The sequence below is a fragment of the Paramisgurnus dabryanus genome, chromosome 22 (genome assembly GCF_030506205.2).
Source record: "Paramisgurnus dabryanus chromosome 22, PD_genome_1.1, whole genome shotgun sequence".
NCBI classification, from domain to species: domain Eukaryota; kingdom Metazoa; phylum Chordata; class Actinopteri; order Cypriniformes; family Cobitidae; genus Paramisgurnus; species Paramisgurnus dabryanus.
Window position 1 is genome coordinate 30,585,877 of NC_133358.1, and position 11,628 is coordinate 30,597,504.

Sequence of the window (11,628 nt, forward strand, 5' to 3'; positions counted from 1 at the left end):
TCCGCTTGGCTAATTATATCGACTGATTGATCTTCTCTTATGTGTCCCAAACAACATCTGGCCACCAGCAGAAATTCACACAAAATAAGCAACCGTTTCTCTGTTAAAGGTTTTATATTGAATTAGGTAAAAAAAAATGTTATGAAAACATACTGTAGCATAGGTAATAAAATAAGCATTTTTTGCTTAGAAAATCCACATTTTCATTCATGTTTTGTGCATGACTGATTTCTTGCTGACAGAAGGCGGTGGGCGTGCCCCGCGTGTGACGTCACGGCGCTGAATGTGAATGACCTTCATCTCGGGAATCCTTATAACTGCATCACACTCTACTGTATGGATGACATAACATTATTTTATTGCAAATGAGCTTTATTTTTTAAATGGCACAGGGTTATCATATGCATCAAGTCATAAAGCGTAAAATGCGTTAAATGAATAATAATGCATACATGTTATCACAAATGTGTCACCAGCAATGTGCAAATGAAACGCCCTTAAAAAGGCTGACTTACCAAGAGAGATCTAACACAGAAAATTCGGAAAGACATGCACGGTGTGTGACATTACAGTAACATTTATATGTTTAATAATACTAATCATTTTGTAATCATTTTACAAACTGACTTTAAATATGGTTTCGAAATAATGGATTTACATTTATAAAATAAATAATTTCTAACGGGATTGCTTATAATTACTCATGAGGACTCTATAAGCAAAAATCAAAATCCTATAAAAATCTTGGAAACTGCATATTAAGTTCCCACTCAGTATTAAATGAATAGCATGAAAATAAAAGAAACATGAGTCTGAAGTGTTCACACCCAGATTATAAGAACCTCATTTTATTCTACGGATTTCACCATCTTTAATATTAAAGGGAAAGCCTGCAATGGAGCTCACCATCCTTATTATACAGGGGGGGACCACTGAACCACAACATCCATAAATAACTCCCTGTGTTTCATATTAATGTATTAAACGTAATGATTTGATGTTCTAAATAAATATATAGTCCTAAACATTATTTAAAGCACGATATCCTATTTTTTTCTCGTTTTTCTCCCCCTCTGATCTTGGGTGGCATTGTCCTCACGGTGAATCAGGTGACGTTTGCCGCCATTTTGTACCGCAGATTGGTGTGACAGGATCCGTGACGAGCAGCTTCCATCCTCGGATTCGGGTTTAGTAACGCCTTTCTTTACCTAACCCTTCGTCTTCAGAACCCGGTATCGGTTCATTCGTGCGGTTCTGCTCTTGTCCAAAAGCATTAATCCGGTGACCATTGGGTTTTTAAAGGTAAAATCTGAGGAATAATGTCGTCAGGAAGCCCTGAATATTCGCCGTTCTTCGCAGTGATGGGCGCATCAGCAGCGATGGTCTTCAGCGGTAAAGAACAACTATATATTTATTTAACACTTGTAAATGTATCATTTATTCAATAATACACCTTTTTGCATATGTGTAGTTATTCATTCGTGATAATAATGTAAACCTCCCTGTTCAGATGACGTTTATGATTCTGATAAAATATCAGTTTATATTTATATAATTAATGATAGGCCAGTTTATATATACTTAAATACATAAAATTAAAAAACTTGTTCACGGAAAACTGTTTTAATATTCAAAATGGTGTCTGTATGATTATAATCCAAACCTGCTTGTACTGGTTTCATTATTCTTGGTATATGATGAAATCTTTTATGATCATTATAAATAATTGTTATTTATTTAAGCTTTGACGATTCCCAATTTCACCATGTCTGTGATGATTAAATAGTGCATTTATTATTAGCACAATAATTCTTTGTATTATAAATATTTTAAATATTAAATTGTTACATTAATGAAACCAACCTATGAGATTTGAATTTCCTCTGTTTTAAATAAATGTGGGACTATATATTTTAATGGGAGGCAAAGGATTCTTACCAGGTTAAACAGGTTTATTACCAGGTATTGATGATCACTCACGTTTCCTGATGGCAATACATTTGCTAGTCATATTAATAGTGTGATATTGAATTATTTATTGGGTTACGTGTATTTAATGGGCATCAAACTCCAAATAGCTCCTCTTTAGATCTATTTTTAGCCATTAAAGGCGTTTTAATGTAGGAGTGTGGTGAGCATCTGTATCATCCATCACAAAGGATGAAAAAACCTATCAATACACCATCAAGAGACTTATCTGATCTGTTCAGATTCATAACCCAAATACACCTTCACTGATTTCATAATGATTTTTGGTTTGTAAATCAGTAAGGATGCTGAGATGAATTGAAATACATGCGCATTTAACAGTAGAAAAGACATTACGACTACAAAAACACGGCAGCGTGCCATGTTTGTCCTTTACTGGACTGATATCTGCCGTTCTGGCATCATAAACCATAAAAATTGTTATGTCTGTAAGTGTCTCATATCAGCTATGCAAACAAACTAACAGAGCAGCTGGCTAATGTTTGGTTAAAGTGCTTTGAAATGGGCATTGCAGACTGGACTGAATATTTGGTGTGATGTCAGCACATGTATGCTCTCGCTGATCATTTGTGAGTCATTTGTGTTTGAGGATTTTTAATAAGCGCTCAAGGAAAAACTCATCTGATTTGGTGTCACTTGTGTCGCTGTCAGTAAAATGATATAGGTTAGTTTTCAGCAGGCCTGCAGGTTTCCGTCTTAACATAAGATGGTTTTATAGGGATTTTTGGTTTGCATATTTATGTAAACTGTTATACATATTTAGATATAAGGTTAAGATGTGAAATCAACATGATATCATATTACTGTAGTAATGCCTGTACATTAGGGATGCACCGATACTGGTATCGGGTATCGGCCTCGATACCACATTTTCTAAAGTACTCGTACTCGTTAAAAGTCCCCCGATACCTGGAATCGATACCACGGTCTGAGAAATGTCTATGTTTGAGCGGCGTGTAAGGGGTTAATGCCTCTTGTGTTGTCCAAAGAGGCAGAGTTTACAACAAACTGGAAAACTAGTCATTTGTTTTTTTGTTAAATTATATGACTAAAGCTGTTACCTGTAAATTTAAATCATGTTTTTTTATTAAGTACTCTGTATCGGTATCGGCAAGTACTGAAATGCAAGTACTCGTAAAAAAAGTGGTATCGGTGCATCCCTACTGTACATTTTATTGGTCTTTCTTTATTATTCATTCATTCCAAAGGAAAAAAGTCAAGGCAGAAATGACCAGTTTTGGGCAGTTACATACTAGTAAAATATTACTTTCCCTGGTAACTAGCAGTGTAACTAATTACTCAAAAAATATATATAATTCTAGTTACTAGTTGTTTTGTCACAACGTCACTATCGCAGGAAGCTAGCTCTTTTTCTTCTGTCATGTTTTGTTGGTTCCACCTTCATGAGCCCTGCTGCATATTTTAGTATATATGTTACTGCTTTATTAATTTACAAAAGTTGTTTAAAAAATTGTTTGATCCAGTAATTTATCTGTCATTTTCATAGATTCACAGACTGAAATTATGCAAATGAAAATGAAACCAAAGAGGAACAAGTTTACAGTGTTAGTCAACATTTATTCTATAATAGTCTACAAATATTGTCCATTGACCTTGAGGTTTTCCTACTGTCAATCGTTTCCACAAGTTATTTTTTGATTTCCAGATTATAAGTACACTTGTCACTGAGGATCAGATGATATACGAGGGCTGCACGGTTATGACACAATCATAATTGACGATTATTCCCCTTAGTATTGTAATTGTGATTATTATTAATTTTACTGCCAAATAATAGATTTTACATTGAACTTTTAAAGTGTTTTATAACGTCCTTGGGGAAATAAAGACTGATTTGAGAGGTTTTAGTCTTCTGATGGATTTCTCATTATGACTAGGGATGCACCGATTGGATTTTTTTTGGGCCGATACCAATTTAAACAGACAACTTCTGGCTGATGCCGATACCGATATTTAACACTTGTGTACAATACTATACAGTTGGTCTATTAGCTAGTTTATTTCTGCATCAAATTATTTTTACTGAACATGGATTTGATCTAATTAACATTCAACTGACCAACATAATAAGAGAGGCACAAATTAAGCTAAAACAAATATAATAAGACAGCGTGACAACCTTCAAAGGTGGTTTTTGCTATTCAGCATTTATATTATTAACAACATTAACTATTTTTTACATATAATGGATTTCTTTATGCAGTTAATTAATAAACAATCGGTATCGGCCTTTCTCGTGCTATTGCCGATATGCCGATGGTTTCAAATTCATCAAAAATTGGCCGATAAATATCGGCGACCGATACATCGGTGCATCACTAATTATGACCAAATCAGTCTATTAGTTTTCTCATTTGTAAGTCACTTTGAATAAAATCATCTGATAAAGAAATTCTGTGCTTGAGTAATTTAGTACACAAAAGGTGTTTTACAGTACAAATGGGTTTAATATTCAGAATATTAGATATAAAAAATATTGTGTCAGTTTCCCTGACAGGATTTAGATTAATCCAGGACTAGGCCTTATATTAGGACATTTAAGTAGTTTTTATAAGGAACAACAATACCAGTGTGCATCTTGAGACAAACCAATGGCATTGCTATATGTTAAGATATGTAAGTACAAGGTGTAAGTTACCTTAAACATGCATTTTAGTCACAGACTAGAAAAAAACCCTGTCCAGGAAAACACCTTATTCTCCTTGTTTCACAGACAAGGCTTAAGGATAGTCCCACCTAAGACACATATTTGAGCTGTCTCAACAGAAAATAACTTGCACTTATAGATCTTAAAATATGCAAGTGCCTTTGATTTGTCGCAAGATACACACCAGTAATGTCTTTTTCTAAATACATGTTTAAACTTCTCAATTTAACTAAGGCCTAGTCCTAGCTTTATCTAAGACTTGCCTATAAAACCAAACCATTGTGTTTTATATCAGACAAAACTATCTAGTTCCAGACTTTAATTAGTCTGCCAGCCATACAATTTAGTAAAGTGTACAGTTAAATTTAAGTATAGCTTTATATTAACAGTATTAAATCAGAAACTGCTTGTGGTTTTTGAATGATGTATTTGTTGGTAAATGCACTGAAGTGTCTGATTGGATGGTAGCCATCTGCATTCTTAGGAATTGATTTTGCTCATCATTGTATGAGTCCCATCTGTTACACACACACACACACACAGTTTCTTATTGGCTAGTTTGGGTAATTCTGCGGTGGTTGTAGTAGTAATCATGGCTAATGCTGAAGGTATTTCCAGCAGGGTTACCCTTTAATCCAAGAGACTGGGATTAGACTAAGATTCCTGGATGAACCAGTAATATACAGCAGTATGTTAACTGTGTTCGTATGTGTGCAGGCCAACGGCTTTAGGATCGGCCCTACAAGTCATGGTGTCTTCCAAGACCTTTGTTATAACACTGAGATTATAAGGAAACGTGAGTCAGTCAAAGGAATTTGTGATAATATAGGCAAGTGTTTGACTTGGTCACTGTGGGTACTCACAGAAACCGCTGTGTTTACCAATGTGGTAAGAAAACAACCTTAGGAGAAGGTGCTAAAATGGTATATATTGCCCCCATTTGTTTTTAAACTCTATCCTAAAGTATTATACTTCAGCCCCCTAGCAACCACCCTATATTCCCTAGCCAGCTACATTTATGTTTTAGGATTTTGGAATAAACACAAAATATAGCGTATGCTGTCGGAATTTTATTAACACGTTTTAAAGTTGACTTCATCACATGGCTGCGTCTAAAGGCTTCGCGGCAATGACTTCAGCATCATGAAGGCAGCTCTGGGAAAACCCAGTCGGACGGACTTCATAGGCAGCCCTATGGAATTCTGCTTGAAATATAAACAGAGAGCGCCGTTGTGATAACTAATCCCATATTTGAAAACTACAATGTAATTTCTCATTAGAAATGTGAAAATATAACATATTTACTCCAAATTTCTGCTCCATTCACTTTCTTGGCCGCCATTTTATTTTTTCCGACTTGACCAGAGTCAACCAATCACATTCCCCGTGCATGCCCATGCATAGAATTGTGGGACAGGACAATCAAGGTATCTCAGTAGACAGGAAGTAAACCTAACATTGAATTTGGACATGCCTTCATGCCTCAGAATGAGCATTTTAGAGCTTTCAGATGGAGCCCATGTATCCTTTGTGGTAAAGGCAATCCCAGAATGCATTGCACTTAGTGCAGTAATTAATACATTATGGCAGACAGGAATAAATGTACTTTTCCTAAATAAATAAAAAATAACATCACACATCTGTTTCTCTCTGTAGCGTTGGGCGCAGCATATGGCACAGCGAAAAGCGGCACCGGTATCGCTGCCATGTCAGTGATGCGTCCAGAGCTGATCATGAAGTCCATCATTCCTGTCGTCATGGCGGGAATCATCGCCATTTACGGTCTGGTCGTTGCCGTCCTCATTGCCAACAACATTTCCGAAAAGATCACTCTGTTCAAGTGAGTATCGTTTTTCATCAATGAGATGATATCACTTAAGGTGAGGTGTTTTTATTGATGTCCTTTCTGTATCGCAGGAGTTTCTTGCATCTGGGCGCAGGGCTCAGCGTTGGTCTGAGTGGACTGGCGGCCGGTTTCGCCATCGGGATCGTTGGAGACGCAGGCGTGCGAGGTACCGCCCAGCAGCCGCGCCTCTTCGTCGGCATGATCCTCATTCTGATCTTCGCAGAAGTCCTGGGTCTGTACGGCCTCATCGTAGCTCTGATTCTCTCTACCAAATAAACTGGCAGTCGGCATGCGGCGCTGCCCAACCAGACGATGGGGACGTGGAACAAAAAAGTGGGAAGGGGAAAAAATATGAAACCTTAAACTAAATCAAAAATTAGAGGAATTGATGAAATGAAAGGTGGGGGTTAATCCCAAATGTTATAAGAGGCTCTTCACGTTTGGTTTCTATCTGCAATGTGTACAGTCGTCCCAGTTTGATAGTTTTGATTTCTTGTAAATGCGGTATATAGTGATATCGTCCTGTGTCTGTGAACAAATATTAATAATGAAAGTAATAGCTCTCTCTGTTTGTTTTCCACCCGACTTACCTATCATGCGTTCTCTTTCACTCCCTCTCTTTCACATTAGACTGGGAAATGTGCGAACGCTCGTGGTTCCCGTCTGTTCCCATCACGTGATTTAGGAGTTTTATAATTCTCCACATTGATGTCAAAGAAGTGTTTGTGACGTGGAAAAAAGAGCTGATGAATCTATATGTGGAATGGAATAGTTTTCGTTACCATCCATTTTTGTTTTCCACTGTTTTTATTTATAAAGATATGTGAAAATGAGCTCCTCAAATCTTCTGAATGATATTTATATATACGTAAATATATATACAGAGATATTTAAGAATAGACCTGCACTGGCTGGGATTCCTGTACGGTTAAAAAATCTGGGTTTTCTGCCGAGTGTTGTATCGGGGAGCGTTTCTGCTTGATGTGTGTATTTATGGTTGTTTCCTGTGTATATCTGATGTTTGGTTGTATTATTAAAGGTGTGCGTGTGCCCTTCGACGGGTGTCACAAGTGTAATTTCCACACGCCTGTGTTCTTTCTGTTTATTTCTCAACCGGTTGGCATGAGAGCGTGTGAGTAGATGCAGCTGTGTTTATCTGTCCTTTCACTCAACATCTTCTACAATTAAATGCACTTTTCTTTAAAAGTGATGATATATTTAGGACATATGACTAAAGTAAAGTTTTTTTATTTAACTAAAATAATTTAGTTTTACTGATAAGTCAAACGCCAGTAATGTTACAATATCTAATATAATAATAACTTGTAACATAAAAAACCCCATCAAAGCAATCAAGGTTGTAAATATGAAGTGTAAATACAGGCGTGACTAAAAGATGTTGTTGTGCCTAATATTGGCCTTTAGCTGGTACCACATTAAAATTCAGCAGAAATACATGCCAAACATTATTCATCATTCAAGTTAAATATTTTTATTTGAAACTTGCATCACTAACACACTGTATTATTAATAAAACATTTCTTGTTAATACAAAAATGAAATGACTGCACGCGAACAGATCTCTGCTCTACTGAAGAACTTTCCATTAACAAATGAAAACAAATGATTGAGCTGTAACACATCAGATATCAAATAGGGATAGCGTATGTATGTGTTGTCAGTACTGTTTCATGATTTTAGGGTCCTCAAGAGGGTCTCTGCTATATTACTGATGGCCGTGTATGCGCTGCTCTCTGGAAACGCCTGCTGGAAGTCCCGGCCCTCCTCTAAACTCGCTGTCAGTAACGGGTCCAGCGGTACTGAGCCTACAAAAACACACACTTTAAGCATCTTCATTTAGGCAAATCTGCAGATACTCAAGAATAAACCCTGGGCTCATTTAAATAAAACACCAGACGTGGTGAATCTTGTATGCATATATTATATCATAATAGTAAAATACAAAATTGCAATGACAAAAATGTCTTATTTTCTTCTTGAAAGTGTTTATAATATATTCACCAAGTCAGACCAGTGGTTTTCAAACTCAAATACGATGAAACTTGCTTTAAAATTTTCTGGGGACCCCAACAACATTCTGAGGGCCCTTCTCTCCAGTTAAACTGATAATCAGTTGGGTTTCTCACCATCTGGTGGTGAACTGTGGAATAACATAAGTTAATGCTTTAACCAATCAGCATATTACCTAGAAACACAGATCCTGTGAGTTTGGCCAGTTCCTCGCCTCCACCTTTGGAAAAGATGTTACTGCACTCCTAAACACACACAAGATTAATATTAGGGTTTAATATTTGCAGTATATTTAATAATAAATAATGTAGCTTAATTGCGAGCATTGCAATATTTCCTAATAATAAAAATTTATTGATTTAATTTACATGACAATATTGATTATGCCGAGTCTTCATTGCTTTAACCTTGAGAGCAGCTAAAGGTTTGTTTGTATTAAACTCACAGAGCAATGTGGACACACAAAGCCGCTCATGTTCTCCACAATGCCAAGAATCTTCACACCGGTCTTCTTACAGAAGGTGATCTCACGCCTCACATCACCTGTTGACACTGCCTGACACAACATTTAATGCGTGTTAACTTGTCATTTAGCAGGATTTACAGTACAGGTATGACAGAAACAGCGAGTGTGTGTTCACCTGGGGTGTTGTAACCAGCACGGCTCCGTCCATTCGATGTTTGCGCAGGTTTTCGAGCACAGCCAAGTGTTCGTCAGATGTTCCTGGGGGCGTGTCCACCAACAGCACATCCAATTCACCCCACGCTACATCACTAACAAACTGACCAATCAGAGCTGAAAGGACGAGAGATATTGTTGTAACTAGGGATGCTTAACGATTAATCGCGATTAATCGTTAGCAGAATAAAAGTTTTTGTTTACATCATATATGTGTGTGAACTGTGTATAATAACTTTGTATAAATAAATGTGAACACATGCATGTATATGTTTTAGAAATGTTTACATGTGTATATACATTTGTATATTTATGTATAATTTATATTATAAATACTTAATATATACATTTTTTCCCTTAACATTATATATGAATGTGTTCATATTTATATATATTCATATTTATTATACACAGTTTACACACATATGTGATGTAAACAAAAACTTTTATTCTGCTAACAATTAATCGCGATTAATCGTTAAGCATCCCTAGTTGTAACAGTAGTAGTTTATTGCTCCAGATTGTTAAACTAACCACAAGCTATATTACAGGTAACTTCTGATTCAGCACACATAGCTTTCAAAAAGAAAGATATATGTGCATGAGCAATACTGTGTTAAACCTATATTTAGGTGAGGGGTTAAACTGCAAAGGGCAGACCTGTCTTTTTGGGTCCCCTCCACACCACGGCCTCATCAGGATCCTCCAACAGGAAGCCAATGGACATGAGTGCGAGCTGCTGCTGTGGGTCTGCATATACAGGCACCCACCCCGCATCACATTGATGTACCTCCGGCTTCCCAACATTCAGCATCCGTGGAATACTGGGTCCACACAGATCCACATCCAGAATACCCACCTAAAACACACACACACACACACTCATCAAATGTACAGGACACCATGAGAGAATAGGTATATGGATGATAGTTTACCTTCTGGCCTGCATGTTTGAGTGCCAGGGCCAATTCAGTAGTAATGGTGCTTTTACCCACTCCACCCTTACCAGATAAAACCAGAACCACGTGCTTCACCTGATCCAGGTTTCCTCGCTCTGGCAGACAAACACAGACGCTCATGAAACATTCAGCATTGTTGTCATTCAATACTCGTAGTTAAAGACGTCTTTAATTGCTTGTTTATTCTGTGGTACCCTTTCACGTTACTGTCCTTACCTAAAAGTACTAGGGGCGGGCTATACCGTATATCATATTTATGTAAATTATCACCATGGTCGTTAAGAATTAGAACCAGCTTACCCAAAACATTGCCATATTACCTTTATTCTTTTATTCAGGGTTCACAAAGTTTATGATACTGAATTTGTTGTTGTTTACGCTGTTGAGTCTTATGATTACTTTAATTAAAGACTTGAAATGATTTCAGTGACATTGCATATAAACTTTTAACGAAACAAGAGCGCATCGCACTCACCACTGCTGTCCATGTTGGTGTGTTTTACTTCCGCAAAGTTGAACGTCACGAGTCGACGCGTTCTAGATCCCGCCCAAAGATCAACGTATCCAATCAGACACAAGAGCGCAAATCTCGCGTTACAACAGGCTTGTTTGAGATGCAGCTTGCCTCGCCTGAAATGTAGGCGAGAGTAGCCGGCTGCAGTGAGGGGAGGAGTGAAAAAAGTGGAGGCAAGCCGGACGATTCATGAATCTCGCAGTGTTGTTGACTGCAAACGTCAGCAATGGAAGAGATCGCGTTCGCGTATTTTATCGCGGATTAAATAGATGCAACTGAAATACCAACAAATGCATTTACATTAAGATGTTTATAAGGAGAATCACAAAGCTGAACAGTTCATTATTGGAAAAGGCTTCTTAGTTAATGTTGGGATGTAATCTAAGTCTAGACGTAATACAAATTCGTTTCTGTGTGAAATATAAACAGCACACTGTACAAATAATACAACACCAATACAAAAGTTTAAAGGAATTTATTAATAATATCAATGTCATAAGTCACGAACAAGTTGAATAAATATAAAAACTACTACAGGAAGTGGAGTTTTTAGAATTAAAAAGTCATCAGCTGACATTCCCGGGCAAATCAGCATTAAGCTGTGTCGTCAGCAAGTCTTTTCCCATCGTGCTTTTCGTCAACGCAGTCGGTGGAGAGCAACTGCGCTCGGCTGTAGAATCCGACGAGCCCGCCTCTCCATCGCGAGAGTTATTTTGTACACGTCAGTGTGACATCAGAGCAAGTCGGACGTAAGTCGGACACTTTTCTAACCGGAATGCATCTTGCGCTGATCACCGGTGATCGATTCTGCGCAGAATTTGCTCATCTCAAACAAGCCTAATTTAGTAAATGTATATTTGCTGACGTTAAAATGAATATACAACACATTTAAATATACCTATTATTTATTTATTTCAGGGAGTACATATGTAAAAACATTTA

General features: G+C 37.1%; 2 protein-coding genes across 2 annotated transcripts; one reads left to right on the forward strand and one right to left on the reverse strand.

Annotated features, from left to right (window-relative positions):
• The first annotated feature begins 1,121 nt into the window (after positions 1-1,121).
• atp6v0cb (ATPase H+ transporting V0 subunit cb) lies at positions 1,122-7,587 on the forward strand. The gene is made up of 3 exons (XM_065258866.2): positions 1,122-1,392; positions 6,314-6,497; positions 6,575-7,587. The coding sequence occupies exons 1-3, from the start codon at positions 1,320-1,322 to the stop codon at positions 6,777-6,779; spliced, it is 462 nt and encodes a 153-aa protein (XP_065114938.1). The 5' UTR covers positions 1,122-1,319; the 3' UTR covers positions 6,780-7,587.
• Positions 7,271-10,693, reverse strand: nubp2 (nucleotide binding protein 2 (MinD homolog, E. coli)). The gene is made up of 7 exons (XM_065258862.2): positions 10,648-10,693; positions 10,149-10,267; positions 9,874-10,072; positions 9,176-9,330; positions 8,980-9,090; positions 8,710-8,779; positions 7,271-8,329 (listed from the first exon to the last, which is right to left on the reverse strand). Exons 1-7 carry the CDS (start codon positions 10,658-10,660, stop codon positions 8,193-8,195), a joined length of 804 nt encoding a protein of 267 aa, XP_065114934.1. The 5' UTR covers positions 10,661-10,693; the 3' UTR covers positions 7,271-8,192.
• Positions 10,694-11,628: the final 935 nt, after the last annotated feature.

Excerpts from the sequence above, each read along its gene's own strand:
- atp6v0cb (XM_065258866.2), top strand. The coding sequence starts at position 1,320 with ATGTCGTCAGGAAGCCCTGAATATTCGCCGTTCTTCGCAGTGATGGGC. Across the intron at positions 1,393-6,313 it reads AGCAGCGATGGTCTTCAGCG|CGTTGGGCGCAGCATATGGC; the intron begins GTAAAGAACAAC and ends TTCTCTCTGTAG. Across the intron at positions 6,498-6,574 it reads GAAAAGATCACTCTGTTCAA|GAGTTTCTTGCATCTGGGCG; the intron begins GTGAGTATCGTT and ends TCTGTATCGCAG.
- nubp2 (XM_065258862.2), bottom strand. Across the intron at positions 9,091-9,175 it reads TGCTGGTTACAACACCCCAG|GCAGTGTCAACAGGTGATGT; the intron begins GTGAACACACAC and ends ATGTTGTGTCAG. Across the intron at positions 8,330-8,709 it reads CACAGGATCTGTGTTTCTAG|GCTCAGTACCGCTGGACCCG; the intron begins GTAATATGCTGA and ends GTGTTTTTGTAG.